General features: G+C 52.2%; 1 protein-coding gene and 1 long non-coding RNA gene across 15 annotated transcripts in view; one reads left to right on the forward strand and one right to left on the reverse strand.

The window, feature by feature from the left end:
- Positions 1–1536: 1536 nt before the first annotated feature.
- LOC146892070 (uncharacterized) lies at positions 1537–5744 on the reverse strand. The gene is made up of 2 exons (XR_015005179.2): positions 4182–5744; positions 1537–2444 (listed from the first exon to the last, which is right to left on the reverse strand). It is a non-coding gene; the product is annotated as an uncharacterized LOC146892070 (long non-coding RNA).
- Wnk2 (WNK lysine deficient protein kinase 2) overlaps positions 5727–17570 on the forward strand; it is a 113471-nt gene continuing 101627 nt past the window's right edge. For all 14 annotated transcript variants that reach the window (XM_085699469.2, XM_085699472.2, XM_085699475.2 and 11 more), the window contains exons 1-2: positions 5727–5867; positions 6397–7079. In XM_085699469.2, the coding sequence (XP_085555595.2) occupies positions 6399–7079 (681 nt within the window). In that variant the 5' untranslated portion in view covers positions 5727–5867; positions 6397–6398. The remainder of the gene's footprint in view (positions 5868–6396; positions 7080–17570) is intronic.

Genomic DNA, 17570 nt, shown 5'->3' on the forward strand with positions numbered 1-17570 from the left:
ACTCCCACAAGGGCACATATATTAAAAATATCAAAAACACATACTTTAAATTTAAAAAAAAATCAACACAGGAAGCTGGTGAGATGGCTCGGCAGACACCTGTGGAACAATCCTGAGAACCTGAGTTCCATCTCTGGAACTCATATAGTAGAAGAAGAGATGTGGCTTCCATAAATTGTTCCCGGTCCTTTACAGGGTGCACACATAAATAAGCATAATAAATGTTTAAGGAAGGGGTTGGAGAGATGGCTCAGTGGTTAAGAGAACGGGCTGCTCTTCCAGAGGTCCTGAGTTCAATTCCCAGCACCCACATGGTGGCTCACAACCATCTCCTGTCATGAGATGCAATGCCCTCTTTCTGGTGTGCAGATCCATATGTGAACAAGAACATATATCCATAAAATAAATAAATAAATCTTTAAAAATAAACAAACAAACAAACAAACAAACAAATAAATGTTTAAGGAAAACAACAGAGGACCATTGTGAGGTCTCAAAGGGTAAGACACGGCCACCAAACCTGACAACTGAACTCCATCTCTGGAACCCACATCAAGATGGATGGAGAGAACAGGCTCCACAGAGTGGTCCCCTGACCATGACCACACATGTGCCTTGGCACGTGAGCCTCCACCATACACACTGTGTGTGTCTGTACACAATAATAATAATAATAATAAAAATAAATACATAAATATATAATACTCACCTAGATATTGTTCAAGCAGGAAGGTGACCATGAGTACTGTAGCACTAATGAGCCTGGTGACGTTGTGCTCAGTGGAGGCAGGACAATTGGCCAAAGGCTGTGATTCCACTTAAAGCATCCAGAGGAGAGAAATCCCTTGAGTCAGCCTTTGCTGAGATTGCTGAGGGCTGGGGGCAGCAGAGGGCAGGGTACTACTAACAGGATGTGGCTTCTTTGTGGAGCAATGACATTTTCTGGAATCAGAAGTGTTGGCTACACCACGTTGTAAATGTACTAAAAACCACTGAAGTATAAGCATGAAAAATGAATGACAGTATCTGATTGATATCTCAATAATGGCATTTTTAAATTCTGCAAATATTTTTCCTTATTTTATGTGTTTGCCTGCATGTATGTATATGCACCACACGTGTGTCAATGATGTTATTTTCTTAATAGAATCTTTTGTTTTTACAACCTGACACATGTAAACAATGCATCTTGATCATATGACCCTAAAGCCCCTTCCAATTCCCATAGAACCCCAAGCCTCCCTCCCACTCTTCTCGAGCACCCCTAACACATCTTCTCCCCCTTCACATTCTCTCTTTTTCTCTGAATAAAATATTACTTTAAAAATTAATGTGCTAAGAGGAAATTATTATTTTAGATTTGTTTATTTTATGTGTGTCTTTTAGCATGTGCATACCTGGTGCCCACAGAGATCCAGAAGAGGGCATTAGATTCCCTAGAACTGGAGTTACAGATGGTTGTGAGCCACCATGTAAGAGCTGAGACCTGAACACGGGTCCTCTGCGAGAAGAACAAGTGCTCTAACCACTGGGTCATTTTCCTAGCTCTCAACACATTTATTTGGGGAGGGGGGTGGCAGCGTCTTCAGCAGCCTAGATAGGCCCCCAACTCATTATGTAGCAGAGAATGACCTTGAACTACTGATCCTCCTGAACGCTGGGATTCCAGGTGTGGAACCCCACTAGACCTAGTCCATGCGCTGCTGAGGATCAGACTTGGGTATATGAGACAAGTGCTCTGCCCACCCTTTCATTTTCCTTTTAAATTACATTTAAAAAAAGAAAAATAAGCCCCTGTTCTAGAATGTTCTCTCTCCCTCTAGACTCCAGTCACTGACTCCACCCACAGGCTGCCCTAGCCACAAGAACCAGTCCAAGCCAGGTTCACATCCTTTTCCGCTACAATGCACCTGGAGCTTCCTCTCTCCTGGGGCTCACTCTTTCCTCTGGGCTCAGACACCGCTCTTCTGCCTCAGCCTCTGGAGTGCTGGGATTGTAGGTGTGTACTCTGCGCTTGTCTTACACTTGTATCTTTAGGTGCTTTCCATATACTTTCCAGTGCTAGTTTCAGAGTTTCACATCTCAGAGTAAGGTCTTTGATCCATTTTGAGTTGATTTTTTTTTAATGCAGGATGAAAGATCCATTTTTATTCTTTTGCATGTGACTATCCAGTTTCCCCAGCATCATTTGTTCAAGAGACTTTTTTCTCCAGTGCATGCCTTTGACAACTTTATAGACGATCAGGTGGCTGTGGCTGCATGTGTTTGTTTCTTGATCTTGTATTCTATTTCATCTCAACACTATGCTGGTTTTTTTTTCACCCTCTGGCTCCAAAGTATAGCTTGAAATCAAGTCTGAGGATATCCCTGCCATTATTTTCTTTAGGATGGCTTTGACTTGTGTGTGTGCTTCTACATGAACTTTAGGATTGTTTATCCTATGGCTGTGAAGAAAAAGATGGCATTAGAACCTTGATGAGGATCATGTTGAATCTGTAGATGTCTTTTGATAATATAGACATTTTCAATGAGTATAGACATTTTCAATGTTTTGTCACCTCCCTCCCCTGCCCCCGAAACAGCTAGGTCTGGAACTCGCTCTGTAGACCAGGCTGGCCTCAAACTCACAGAGATCTGCCTGCCTCTGCCTCCTGAGTACTGGAATTAAAGGCGTGCACCACCACTACCCAGCCATTTTCAGTGTTTTAAAGCTTTCATTAGAGAATTATTTCATCTCCTTGGTCGGATTAATTTCTAGGTACCTTGTTTCTTTGGGGCTACTGTGAATGGGGTTCTTTTTCTATTTCTTTCTCAGTGTGTTCAATATAGATCACTATTTATTTTTGGAGGGCTAGAGAGCAAGTCCATGTCTCTGTGCTCATTAACTAAGCATTCTACCACTGAGCTCCACCCCATGCCTGAGAGTCAGGCTTTAAACTCTATCACCTGCCCATCAAAGCTGTCACCTGAAACTCACCTGCCCCTAGGATCACAAAGAGAGCCAGCCCTACCTCGTAATCAGTATTTACTCAGAAGACTTTTGTCCTATTTTCTGATTTATATGCCTTATTCTAGAACTTTATTTTTCCTTGTCTCCATTTCTTTTTCCTTGTCTCCCCCACACCTTTTTTTTGTTGTTGTTTTTTTGAGAAGGGGCTTCATGTAGCCCAGGCTGCTCTCCCTTTGCTATATTAGTTAAGAATAGCCTTGAACTTCTGATGGTTTGTGCCTCCATCTCCTGAGTGTTAGGATTACAGGTAGGCATCACTATATCTGGTTAGTGTAATTCTACTTTGCTTTCTGTGGCTGTCATCAAACACCGACCGAAAGCAACTTGGGGAAGAAATGGTTTATGTGGTTTATAGGTTACAGTCCAACACGGAGGGAAGCCAAGGCAGGAGTTTACGGTAGAAACCTGGAGGTCAGAACCAAACCAGGAGCCACAAAGGAACACTTCTTGTTTTCTCAGCCGGCGTTCTTTTTGTTTGTTTGTTGTTTCAAGGCAGGGTTTCTCTGTGTAGCTTTGAGTCTGTCCTGGAACTTGCTCTATATTCCAGGCTGGCCTCAAACTCATAGAGATCGCCTGCCTGTTGTCTCTTGAGTGCTGAGCTTAAAGGCATACGCCACACAGCCTGGCCAGCTTGTATTCTGATATAACCCAGGACTACCTGTCCAAGAGTGGCACTGCCCACAGTGGACTGCCAAAATAAGCCATCACTGCTTTGTTTCCTGTTAGGTGAGCTTTCTACCAACAGAGCTACATACTCAGCCCATGGTTCAGAGAATTCTAAGGGTGCCTCATTGTTGGGAGGAAGCATGATTCCTCACTGCTTCCTGTAGCAGGGTAAGGTCATTGTAGAAGTGGTAGGTGACCCTCTGTCTCCTCCCATCTGTTGCGACTACCAGGGTGTCCTCTGAGATGGTCCCGGGGAAGACTTAGAGAATTGGCTCTGCTCGACCTGAGTTCTAGACAGACTGCTATGCCTGCACAGTGAGACCTGCCCCAGACCCGGGGACCCGCTTCCCACTGGCAACACCCACTCCTCTCTCTAACTAAGGCTTCATGGGCTCTGGTATGAAAAGGGCAGCAGGACTGGCCTGGCCTGTGCTCCTTCCCTTATTTGAAGTTTGCTGAGCACTTACTGTGTGCTGACAGTGTAGGGTATGACCACTGCACTCACCCGTGAGTGAGCAGACGGCATGTCCTCTGCATGAGCATATGTGTCTGCTCCGGTGTCTGGCCTTGGGGGCTCTTGTCACCTGGGGGGCTTTTAGGCACTGAGGTCGTGAGGGCTGAGGAGGCTTAGGTGAACACTACAGAGCAGAGTCACTATAGTCATTCTTGGGTCTTGACAGTGATAAAGGTGGGAGGCTGCCTGGGATCAGCCTCTGAATCCTCATCTCCAAGGGGAGGGAACCTTGAATAGAGTTCTCATGGAGCATTGAAAGCAGAAGCTATGTCTAGTGCCCCAGTTAGATGCTTTCTGCAGGTGTCCCCATGACCTTGACTTGTGAGCCCTAGGAAACCCCGCAAGGCAGTGGGAAGTACTTAGGATCAGGAAGACAGAGACTCAGAGATGTCCAGGGACCTGAATTAGGGCACAAAGAGAGCCCCTGGCTTCTAAATTCTATACAAGGGACCCCTTGATTCTATATGTTGGAATTCCAGGGCCTGTTAGTGACACCAGTCTGAGAGTCCTCGCAAAGAGATCAATGGCTTTATCCAGGAGATTCACAGCTGTGAACCCTGAAGACCAAGGGCTGGCATAGGGAATGAGTTCTTCATCATAGGAGGCATATAAACATGGCTGTGCAAAAACACCCCCAGGAGTTAGACAACACATGGTGCCCAGTCAGACCCAGGTTCCCCCTGACCAGTCTCAGCCTGGATTGTGCCCCAGGTTTATGGGTAGGGTCTTAATTCTTCACATACATCTATGAGGGTGTGGGGCAGCAGCTGTAGAGATTGCCGAGGTTTCTCTGTGTTTCAGGCTGGCCTCAAACTTGCTGTGATCTTCCTGTCTCTGCCTTCTGAGTGCTAGGGTTATACACATGCACCAACATGCCTATACTGTGTGTTGTAAGTGGCTGGTTGCTTTCATCGCTAGTCACCCAGCAGGTATATGTCGTAGGCTTTTGCTGTTCTTTTGGAAGCAGGAGACAGGCAGACTAGTAAGCGTTGACCCCAGCGTGAACTGAGCTCCTTCTACCGTGATTTCTCTTACATAGTCCTTCCATATACCTTTTCCACACAGGCCAGGATCAAAGGGCCTTTGCTGGAGGAATTGGCCACTCCATTCTGCAGGCTCAGGTTAGGAGAGGCAATGCTGGGGTCTTTAGCCTCCTTAGGAAAGATGTAAAGGTCCTCACCCATCCTCTGCCCCAGCCTGCCACCTCCGGGAAAAATAGGGCCCCTCAGGGTCCACAGTCCTGCGGACGATTTCCAAAGATCTCCAGGGCCGGGCGTCTGTCTGGGGCCTGAGCCGCAGGTGGAAGCCTTGGGGAGCATCCCGCAGGTGTCGGGTCTCAGGCGCAGCCAGGTGGGCGTGTCTGGTCCCGCCCCGCGCGCTGGCCTTGGGAGGGTGGGACGAACGGAAGCCCCGCCCTCCCCGCGCTCTTGGTCGGAGCCCGTGCGGGAGCGGAGGCGCGCGGAGCCGGCAGGAGCACGCGGGAGCGCGGCCCCGCAGCGGCCCGGCCCGAGGGAGCAGCACGCAGGAGCAGAGCGGCCTGGCGACCCCCGCCCCAGCGAGGACCCCGCCCCAGCGCAAAGAGGCCTCGAGAGCGGACTCCGGCTCCGGAGCGCGGCCTCGCCCGCCTCGCTCGCCCGGATCCCTGGGCTGCGGGCATGGACAGCGCCCGCTCGCCCTGTGAGTATCGAGCCCTCCCGCCCGCCGCCTTTGTGTGCGCGCCGCGCCACCGCAGCCCCCTCCCCGCGCGCCCCGGGCCCGCGTCCTTTGTGGAACCGGCTCTTATCCGGTGCTTTCCCCTGCCCCAGGCCTCCTTGTCCCCTCCGCAGCCGCCCGTGGGACAGCGCAGCAGGGTCGCTCCCGGGCTGGCCTTGACCCCTTTCTCCAGTCTCTGTAGTCCTTCTGTAGCTCCTGTGGGCCCTCTGGGACACCTAGCAGGTCGTCCCTCCTGGAGTCCCCGGGATAGCCCGAATCAGGCCGTGTTCGTGGCTTGGGGCTGAGAAGAGCAGGGCATCCCCTTGCCATCCGCGTCTCGGGGTCCCGTCTGCAGTCCCTCTCCCCGGAGCCCGCGGGGGACCGCCCGGCAGGCCACTTCTGCGGCGGGGCTGGGCAGGGCGCGGGCCCAGGGGCGGCGCTGTCTCATCCCGCGGCCCAGGCAGGTGCGGCGGAGCTGGCGCTCACGCGGGGCCCGTGTGTCCTTGGCCCGCAGAGATGGACGGCGATGGCGGCCGCCGAGACGCCCCCGGCGCGCTGATGGAGGCCGGGCGCGGCACGGGGTCGGCGGGCATGGCGGAGCCGCGGGCGAGGGCGGCGCGGCTTGGGCCCCAGCGCTTCCTGCGGCGCAGCGTGGTGGAGTCGGACCAGGAGGAGCCGCCGGGCCTGGAGGCGACCGAGACGCCGAGCGCGCAGCCCCCACAGCCCCTGCAGCGCCGGGTGCTTTTACTCTGCAAGACGCGCCGCCTCATTGCGGAGCGCGCCCGGGGCCGCCCCGCCGCGCCCGCGCCTGCCGCGCCCGCAGCGCCATCTGGCTCTTTGGGTGCCCCCTCGGACCCCGGTCCGGAGCGAGCGGGCACGCAGGAGCCAAGCCCGGATCCCACCACCGCCTCAACCAAAGCCGAACCGGTCCCCGACGGCGGCCAGCGGCAGGAGGAGGCGCCAGCCCCAACCCAGGAGGACGCTGGCGCAACCGAGGCGAAGCCCGAGCCCGGGCGCGCACGCAAGGATGAGCCTGAGGTGGAGGAGGACGACGAGGACGACCTCAAGGCCGTGGCCACCTCCCTGGATGGCCGCTTCCTCAAGTTCGACATCGAGCTGGGCCGAGGCTCCTTCAAGACGGTCTACAAGGGGCTGGACACGGAGACGTGGGTGGAGGTGGCGTGGTGTGAGCTGCAGGTGAGTGTCGGTGCCCACAGGTGGGCTGTCCGCAAATGCGTCCTTGGGTGTGTCCTTGCTCTTGCGCAGGGCTTTAGGCAGCCCTGGGGATGGTGGTGACTAGTGTCACCCTCTGTGTGGGTGTCCGGCAGGACATGTGTCGTGTGTATGGATACCCGTGTTGGTGCTGTTTCTGCACAGGTTGAGGCTTGTCATCTTGGAGGTCAAGGCTGGCCATGTGCTGTGCCCAGTTGTGCCCATGGTGACAAAGGCACTGTAGTGGGCAGTGGAGCTAGGTCCTGTTAGCCCCTGCCCCTTGGGGGTCCTCAGAACCCACTTTTATTGACTCAGTAGAGACTGGAGGTTGTGAGAGAGAAGGCAGTGTGTGGGCCCTTTTCTAGGTGGCTTGGAAGCTCCCAACTGTCCTCAGATTAGCATCTTCCTTTGCCCTGCAAGATGTAGGTGTGATAGCTGCAGATGCTTGCAAGGGCTTCCTCTGACTCAGGAGTGATGCTTGGTGGCTTGGGGCCCTGCTGGCCAAGGCCTAGAAGCCCCGTCAGCAGCTTCCTTGTGCTCTAAGAGCCTGGTTTGTCCGCAAATGAGATGTGAGTGAAGACCATGAAAAATGCCTGCCTTCTCTTTTTCTCTCTCCCCTTCCCTCTCCCTTACCCCCTTTTATTCCTTCCATCTCTATCTCTGTCTCTGCCTCTTTCCCCCTTTCTTTTTGGAAGCAGAGGCTCAGCATGCATTTTTCATAACCTTGCCCTCATGTTAGCTGTATCAGGCCAGGCCCTGAAGATTATATAAACCGCAACCCTAGCCGTCCTGGGGCCAGCCTTGGAAGAGGAGGCAGCTCCTGTCACAAGGGGTGTTTACAGGCCCTCCCTTACTGGGAAGGAGGGGCAGCTGTCAGGCAGGGGCCAGCTGGGAGAGTGCTGGCTGGCCGTGTAAGCTTACCCTGCTGGCCTGTAAAGTTAGCTGTCCTTCCAGGGCTGGTGCTTCCTGGGCAAGCCTGAGTGAGCTGGGTACCAGGGCTGCCGTCCACTGCAGGATGCCTGCACTTTGGGCCCAGAAATGGGATTCAGGTGCTGTGCTCTTGCGCCTGCAGGGTGCTCGGCATGCGTGTACGAGCTGGGCTCATTTTGAAGGTGTTTGAACTGCCCTCAGTCCTTCAAGGCCCTGTCTCCTCACTGCCCTTCGATTCTGTCATGACAATACGGCGTTTCATGAGAGAGTCAGTGGTGTCTTTGGGGACTTTCAGCAGGAGTTGAGGTTCTTTCTCCCTCATGGTTCCTGTGAGAATCACCCCTGTCCTTTGCCTGGCATATCCTAGACCTTGCAGAGAGGCAGCCTTGATGGTGCAGAATGGGTGTGGATGGTGGGGAGCATGGGATCTGGGAGTGTGCCCCTACCACCTGAAGAGGCACAGAGGAGAGGATCCAGAAGGGGAAATGATTCTCTGTTCTGGAGAACGGCATGATTCTTGGCTCCCCGTTTTCCTGCTCTTGCCAGATGACCGGTGTGGCTCTCTGAGCACCTGCTGGTGCCATTACTATGGAATGTCACTAAGGGTAGAGGACAAAGAAGGGGTGCCACGGCAGGCTGGGTAGGAGATAGACTTCCATAGTCCAAGCCTGCCTATCTGACCGGGGCATTGCAGAGGCGGGGGACTCTTGTTAATTCCCCTTCCCTTTAAGGCAAGACATGTCAGTCTTGACCTTCTTGTGGGCAGGGCAGCAGAAGGTGGGACCTGACTGGTGGCCTAGGGTCTTTAGATACTTGGCTCTAGGTTAAAAATGGGGTAGCTTTTGGACTTTCATGCTGTCCCTTGCTTGGGGAGACTGGAACCCCTCAGTAGGGAGGGAAACCGTCTTCACACCTGTTTCGGTGAGTGGGGCTGTTCATGTTCAGCTCAGGCTGCCATGCACGGCACGGGGTCACTTTCCTCTATCTGACCCACCCTGGGAAGGCTCACATGACAGGGACCTCGACCGACTTAGAGCGCTCTAGATGAGAGCCTCTACATCTTAAGTCATACCGATGATGGGATCGTTGGATGACTGCTTGATACCAACCAGGAGGTGGCTGGATGTCGCCAGATTTGGGAGGATGGCAGAAGCCTGACTGAGCCATGGGAGAAGCCCACCCAGATGCCCCTGTGTGGTGTCCTGGGCTGAGGAGATAGTGGGGCAGCAGGATTCTACAGATACCCAGATCAGGATACAGGCTAGGAGAAAGGAACCAGAGTCCTAGTCCTGGGTGGGGGTGGGATCCCCATCCATCATATGCAGAGCATGCCAGCAGGGTATGGGCTATAGGTTTCCTGGTGTTGGACCCAAGAGGGAGCCTTGTTTATCCACCATGTACTGGGTTCTTCCCGAACCTCTGAAGTCTCCAATGTTTCCAACTGTTGGGGAGGGTTCCTGGACTTTGGGTGGCATGGTGAAGGGAGGGTCTGCCAGGACGTTGTTTTGCTCCCCGGGAGGTTAGCCTCCACTGCTTTCTCTGGACACCCAAAGGGCTTTGGGCTGTTTACTCAGGTGCCTGCTGAGTGACTGCTTCCTTTCCTCACCCCCAGTGGTGGGCCTAGCGTGGCCTCTACAGTGGTAAACTGCTTGAAGTCTCTTTCCAGGGTTCCCTGCCAAGGGGTGGGATCAGCACAGTCACAGGCCTTGTGAGTAGCTTAGAGGACACTGGGTTCCCTTTAGTGACTGACTCTGTGTTGAAAGGGTTTGACAGGGAGAGCGGTATGTGCTTGTTCCTCATCAAGGGCAGGAAGATGGCCCACCTTCTCAACTGCAGACATGCCGGGCTGGAGCCTGGAGCCTGGATTTTTTTTTTTTTTATGCTGGGGGTGGGGAGGCATTTAAAAATATTTTTACCCCGTCGTCTATTGTTTGAATGCACTTTTACTCCTGCTAGCAGAGTTCCTTAGAGTGGCAACGGAGGAAACAAAAACATGCCCAGAATCCTCCTTCCTCTTCCTTTCTCCCTGCTTTCTGGGAACTCTGTGTCCCCTGCTGTGTGCCCCAATCTGCCACAGAAGTCTTGCTGCGTGCTGCTATTGCTGGGAGGGAACTGTCTCTAAGAGGGGTCTGAGCCAGGTGTAGGTCCTTCCCTGATGTGGAGGTGCGCATCCCTTGGTCCTGGCAAGCCCAGCTTGCCCCTAGCAGAATGGTATGAGGCCTAAGGAGGAAGTGTGGGGGCGGGAGGCTTTGTCTAAGCCTTGGTTGCTAAGCAGGGAGAAGACAGCCTCAGGGTGCTCCAGCCCCTAAGTGGGTCCTGCTGTGTGTTATGGGCACCTAGAAAAGCTGTGTGCTCCCACCTCATGCTCTGGCCAGATCTAGAGTGTCCTCAGCTGCCGTGCTGGGAGCACGTGTCACCCAAGGGCTCATCCTGTGTGGCTTAGGTGTTGGAAGACAACTCAAGTACCCCTGAGACTTTTCAAAGGGTTCTCTCTGCCTTCATGGCGTCTAGGCTTGAGATGGAAGTCCCAGGCCCAGGGCTGGGAGAGCCCCCAGGGTCATGCTGTGCTGTGATAACCTTGTGTAAGAGGCCTGGCTGCTAACTTACCTGCTCTCTTCCCTGGCCCCATGGTGTGGGAACAGGAGGCAATGAGCCACAGTCCCAGCAGGCAATGGTGCTTGTAGGGAGAGGACACTCTGAGACAGCATGGCCTGATTTGGCTGGCGGTCACCTGGCCTTCTTCCTCTCTTTTTGTTTTTTTAATCCCCGGAGTGCCTAATTTTGTTCAAAGAGCTATAATTGACAACTGGTTTGTGTTTAGCGCTGAGCTCACCTCCTTCGTGCATGCTGACCGCAGTCTTGGTTTGGTTGGTGGGAAAGGTTGGCTCTGGCTGCCTGAATGGCCTGTGGGTATGGCTTTCCCATCAAGTGTAGAAATGTGGGCACCTGTACTTGGGCCCCTCCCCCCATCCTCACTCCTGAGCGGTGGTGCGAGGTGTGTGCGGCGAGCCATGTGGTCGGCTCCGGTGAGCAGCACTCCAGGCTGCGGTGCGAAGTGTGTGCGGCGAGCCATGTGGTCGGCTCCGGTGAGCAGCAGTCCAGGCTGCGGCCATCGTTCCTGGATGATGAGGCCAGGCACCCATAGAGGCAGGTGCTTCGACAGATGGATGCAAACCTGATGGGTGTTCTCAGAGGCTCAGGCCTTTGCAGGTGCCCGGCTGAGTCTGATTTAAGGCCAGATCTCCGTGATACTCAGGCATGATGGCTGTTTCTCTTCTCAGTCCCCATTGAGGACCCGTTCTCACCCGTGAGGGTAAAACGGCACGTGCCGTTTGTCTGACCTGCTGTCCTTGAGCTGGTGTTGCTACATCTCTGGTTACCCAGATGCCTGTGAGGCAGCTAGATCCACTTCCCGTGGCGCTGGCCTGGGACACTTTGTGCAGATAGTCACATCTCTCTGTTCTGTGTGTGTGTGCTCTCTAGGATTGCTGAGCGCTTGCACCCTGGATTTTCCTCCTGTTAAACATGGACAGGTGTGCAGTCCTAAGACTGAGGCCCAGGCAACCTAAAGTAGTTACTGGGATAGCAGATAGGCCAGGTGGGGATTTGGGGAGGGGGCACTGAGGACTGGAGAGGAGTTCAAGGTGATGTGTGATTGGCTGGGCCCTGAACTGGGACCAGCCACAGAACCTGGGTGTGGGCGTGCTGGCGGTGAGGATGGGGCTAGTGACTGCAGGGTCACGAGAGACGTCTGAGGCAAGGATGGCTCCTGTGTACTTGGCCACGTGAGGACCGGGCAGGCTTTGAAGCTTCATGTTTGTAGGGTGCCAGGTAGGGCATGGATCTGCGGATGAGTTGCTACCCAGGAGATAACCTCGAGAAAAGGGAAGATGGTGGTCTTGAACACTGGTTCTCAGCCTATGGGACATGATGCCTTTGGGAGGGTCACATATCAGATATTTAGATTGCGATTCATAGCAGTAGCAAAATTACAGTTATGAAGTAGCAACAAAATCGCTTTATGGTTGGAGTTCGCCACAACATGAGGAACTATATTAAAGGGTCGCAGCATTGGGCAAGTTGAGAGCCACTGTTCTAAAGGCTCTGACTGACCCTGGTCAGTAGTGCAGGCTACTATGCTCATTTGGTCAGGTTGGCTTTTGTTCAGTCTGGCCCCTGATTCCAGGCCTGGGACCACTTCAGCGAACGGACTAGGTCATGAGCCGGGAGACACAGAGAAATGTTTGCAGATCTGAGAATGCTGTGGTGGGGACTTGGAAGACTTGTGGGAGGGAGGAGTGAATCATTTGGACTGGACACCCGTGTAAAGGCCCAGACCAGCTGTCCTTGCATAGATGGCGAGGCAGTTAGGTGGGCCCCAAGGGCGGCCTGGAGGCGTGGTCAGGACTTTTGTCGGGGTGTTCTGAGCAGAGGAGAGGGCAAGAGTACATGGCAGGAAGCCAGCCAGGAGAGTAGCATGGAAGGGAGGGTCAACTCTGGTGTACATGATTGTGTTAGAGCGCGATTTGAAGGTGGAGAAGGTGGGAACCGAGGACATGGCGGGGACTTGGGCCAGCAGAACACAGGACCAAGTTTTGCTGGCAGAACCTGCTTTTGGGAGCGTCAGGTGTAGATGCAGCCATGAAGCATGAGGTGGGAGGTGGTGGTGGTGGTGTGTGTGGGGTGTCTGGGGTCTAGGGAGGCCAGGCCTGAAGGGAGGTGGCGCCCCAGGACAGGTGTGAGTTCTGTCCATTGTCATACAGGAGGGGAAAGGGTTTCCTCACTGCGCGTGTTGTCACAACAAGGAAGTACATATACTGTGACCTCTGTTGTCATTCTCGTGCCTTCTATGTTGCTAGCCAGCTATGCAAGACAACTTCCCAGTCTGAGCAGTGCTGGGCTGTTTGGCGTGTTCAGCGCTGGCTGCTCACCTTCCAGAAAGCTCAGTCTTACTTGTGGTTCTTCTGTGCCCTGTGGGTGTCTCTCAGGGCTTGTGGCTTGGACCTGGCTTTGGGCCGAGGCTGCAATGTGTCCAATGTGAGTGCACAGGACCCAGGTTACTGCAGTAATGGAGGAGAACTTGACCTGGTCCAGCGGAGGTTTAGGCTGTATGTCTCGTCTCCTTTGTGGTCTGCCCTGGGCCAGCAGCTGCGGTGAAATCCTTGTGTCTTTTTGCAGAGCTGAGATAGATCCTAGGGCCTCAGCCAGTGCTGCCCTGAACAGTGGTAGAAAGGGGACTTTGGGAACGTATAGCCAGGTAAGATATGCAACCAAAGACATAGGTGGCACATAGGCCCTATGCACATAGGCCCTATGCACATAGATACTGTGTGTGTGTGTGTGTGTATGTGTGTTGGGGGGTGCTTGCCATCTGGTGGGTACCTGCTTCTGAGAGCTTTAGTGTTTTTACCTTGGGGTTGGGGCATGATGCTGGCCAATTCTCAGAACTGCATCCCATAGAGCATATGGATGGATCTGCAGTGACTCTCTTCCCACCTTCATAGTAAACAGCAGTTTGTAGCTATGGAGAGTGAGTTGATCCTGGCAAGACTGAGCCCCAGTCCCCACCTTGGGGTGGGGGAACAGAGCCTGGGGCACTGGGCTGTACCAGCCTCAGCATCCAGGTTGCAGATAAGGGCCGGGGCATGAAGCACAGCAGCTGGGGTTTCCGAAGGCAAGTCAGAACCTGGATATGGCCCCTGATACTCCAGGGCTGCAGGCTTCTGCGGACTTCTGCGGTGGCTGCAAACCCTGTTCCCAGCGTTTTAAAGTCTAGTTTTGTTCTTGGTTCCCAGACTATTGGATTACTACTTCCGAGCTAGCACTCATTAAATACATGTAGCAAGTCTTTCTCTGTCCTGTCAACCAGCTCCCAAATGCTGACACAGAGACTTATTATTAATTATGAAAACCCAGCCGTAGCTTAGACTTGTTCCACTAACTCTTATAGCTTAAATTAGCCTTCTTCTATTACTCTATGTTTTACCGTGTGACTTTTTACCTTTCCTTTATTCTGTATATCTGACTTCCATGTCTTGTTGGCATCTCGCTGACGTAATTTGCATGCTTAGATGATGTTTGCCTGTTTCTCTCTCTGCCTGAAGTCCTGCCTATACCTCCTGCCTAGCTATTGGCTGTTCAGCTTTTTATTACACCAACCACAGCCATACATCTTCACACAATATGCAAATATCCCACAAGAAATACATATTAGAACTGTGGAAAAGAATAAAAGAGAAGCACTCAAGATAGTGTGGTATTGAGAGAAGGGTAGACAGATCAGAAGAATAGAAGAGGGAGCCTAGAAGGCCCACACAAAGTAAGGTGATGGCTCTGATAAGGCAGCTCTTTTTAATAGAGTAGTGAGAGGCTTTTCAACAAATGGTGCTGGGGACAGGTGGACCTTCAAACCCAGGGCTCTGGCTCAGCACAGTGCTTGCCAAGTGAGGCGCTAGGATCCATCTCAATTCTGCAAAGAGACACAAATAAACAAAGCAAAAGTTAAGGAAAGAACATACACATTTGAGACCAACAGCAAACCACACAGGACCTAGAGCACATGCCCTTCTGAAGAATCAACCTAAAAAGGATCACATCTAAGTTTAAAATGCTCAGAAGCTAGGCAGAAACCCAGGCGATTTTAGTTTTGGCTGTGACCTTTCAGACACAGCCCATGCCAAATAATTGATAAGCTGAGCTTCATTAAAATTAAAATCTTGTCTGTGACAGACACAGTCAAGAGGATGAAGAGAGCAGCCACGGACTCGAAGAGAATGTTGACCGATACCTCAATAAAGGAATCCAAAACACACAGAGAAGATTTCAGAACTCAGCAATAAGAAAATAACCAGACTGAAAAAAATAATAGGGTGTTGGTGGTGCAGTCAGGAGGCAGTGGCAGGCTGGTCTACAGAATGAGTTCCAGGACAGTCAAGGTTACACAGAGAAACTGTCTCAAAAGAACCCCAAAAAACAAATAAATTTTATTAATTAAAAAAAGTAGGCTAAAGGCCCAAATAGAGACCTGTCAGAGGTAATGCTCATATGACCACTAAGCATGAAGTTATGCTTAGTATTGTGTGTTGCCAGGGAGATGCAAACTTAAGTCCCGATGAGAACACACAGAACCCCTATTAGATTGGGAAAAGCCAGAATAGCTGACACCACCACATGCTAATGAGGACAAGGGGCAACTGGAGGACTCCCTCATCACGATGGGAATGGAAAGTGGTGGCCCAGCAATCTTCCTCTTAGTGTCTATTCTGTCTCGAAGCATTGAAAGTTACAGACCCACGTTAAAAACCTGTTTATGGATGTTGGTGACAGCTGTGTTTGTAGGAAGCACCCAAGATATCTTCCAGTAGATGGGGATATTTTGTGGTATGTCCAGAAAGGGACAGCACTAGAAAGAGCAGAGCTGTCAAGCCATGAAAGACAGGGAAGAATCTTAAATGTGTATGGGTAATGAAGACACTGACCTCCGATGGATCAACCTCATGCTCCTCTAAAAGGCAAAACCAAGGCTGGCACGGTGACTCAGCAGGTGAAAGCATCCAGATGTACAGAGAAAACCGACCCCTGACCTCCGACCTCTTTATGTGTGCCTTCTTCTAGTAAATAAATAAATATAATTAAAAAAAATAAGCTTAACAAAGAAGGCAAAGCCATGAAGGTAAAATAAAGATAGAAAGCAGGGATAAGTGGGGACAGCCAGAACACAGCGAGGTCGTTCTGTGCGACAGTGTTGGCTTCAGGTGGCTTTCACTTGTCTGAGGGTACAGGGTGTACGGGAACTGTCAGCCTTGACCAGTGTTTCCAGGGAATAATGACATGTCTATTTTGGCTTGTTGCTTGTAATAAGTGTGCCATTCCTATGGAAATTTTCCAGCACAGGGAACTCCAACCTTCCAGAACCCAGCACTTACATACGCAATGGGGTTTATGAAGAGAGAGGAGCCTCTCCCCACCATAAAAGGTCACAGAAATAAAAAGCCACTTACTGTCCAACAAACACAGCTGCTTTGATTGTGCGTTTTACCTTCCAGTGCTCTGCACGCATGCAGGGTTGATAGCTGTCAAGTCTTGATTTGTTGCTGTTGAGGGCTTCTGCTGTTCCATGGTTTCCACCTGGCACAGGGATACTGCCCTGGTCCTGAGGAGATGTTTCCTGAGAGTGTAGCTCAACTCTTCTCTGGGTGGGTAGATGAACCAGCAAGGTAGGTAGCCCTGGGTCAGGGACTCTCTCAAGCAGCTGTGGCCCTCGCCTTAATGTTTGAGAGCCAGCTATGTCCTAGAGTCCCTAGACCTTAATGTACCGGCCAGGAACATGGTCCCCACCAGAGGGTGAGGGAAGGTGGTGAGAGAGAGGCTCAGAGCCTGCAGTCCTGGAGGCTTTGCTCAGGGTGACTCCAGGGTTTTCTTCAGCAGGGAGCCCTTGGCTCAGGCCTCAGTCCTACAGGATCTGAACATACCAGCTAGACTGAGCATGGTCACAGGCAGGAAGGAAAGGGAAGAGGCTTAGATTTGATGGGAACTCCCTTGGGTGCGGAGATCCACCTTTGCGCCCATCAGTCATGAAAACTCCACTTCTGAGATGAGAGAGGCTCAGTTGGAAGGATCCTGTGAAAGGTCATTTGGCAGAGCAGTGTCAGATGGCGCGGCCCACAGTATCTCTGTTGCTTGAATGTCTTGCATGTTTTCAAAGTGTGGCTGTAGAGAGAGGCCCGGGGAGTTCTGGGTCAGCCAGGCATGGTTACTGCAGAACTTCTCAGAGCCTTTAAAATGCCCACTGTGCTGTGAAAGTGCTGGACTGTCTGGGAGAGTGTGGCTTACTTACAGTCTTCCATTTCTGTGCAGGGTGTCTCCTGACCAGGGTGGGGAGGTGTGCACTGGTGGAGGGAGCTGGTGTTGGAGGTATTCTTGTGATACTTCCCTGCATCTCTGCAAGTGTGGGCTGTCCTGTATGAGTCAGTGCCTTGGCCTTGTGACCCCTGTGTGTCTCAGGCCAGATGTACTGGAAGGGCCTCCCTCCACTGCCCTTTGTGCCTGACTCTCAGTGTATATGCTTTTGAATGGGTTGGGAAGACTTTCAACTGTGAGCCTACTGCATGCTAATCCTAGGCCATGCCTGGAATCTGGAAGCTAGAGATAGCCAGATTAAGAGCAGGATTAAGGGCAGTTGTGTTGGTAGGGGGCATAAGACATTTCTTCTTTCTCTTTAACTCTCCTCTTCCACGTTGACATTTGACCTCCTCCTCCTCCTTCTTCCTCTTCCTCCTTTTCTTCTTCTTCCTCCTCCTTTTCTTCCTCCTCACTTTCCTCCTCCTCCTCCTCCTCCTCCTCCTTCTTCTCCTCCTCCTTCTCCTCCTTCTCCTCCTCCTCCTCCTCCTCCTTTTTCTCTGTGTAACAGCCCTGGCTGTCCTGGAACTCTGTAGACCAGGCAGAGATCCACCTAGAACTCGCAGAGGTCCACCTGCCTCTGCCTCCCTTAATTCTTACAGGAAAATCTTATAGGTATCTTCTCTGATCTTTCTGACTGCAGGAGGA

The sequence above is a fragment of the Myodes glareolus genome, chromosome 14 (genome assembly GCF_982192425.1).
Source record: "Myodes glareolus chromosome 14, mMyoGla1.1, whole genome shotgun sequence".
Classification (NCBI taxonomy): Eukaryota; Metazoa; Chordata; class Mammalia; order Rodentia; family Cricetidae; genus Myodes; species Myodes glareolus.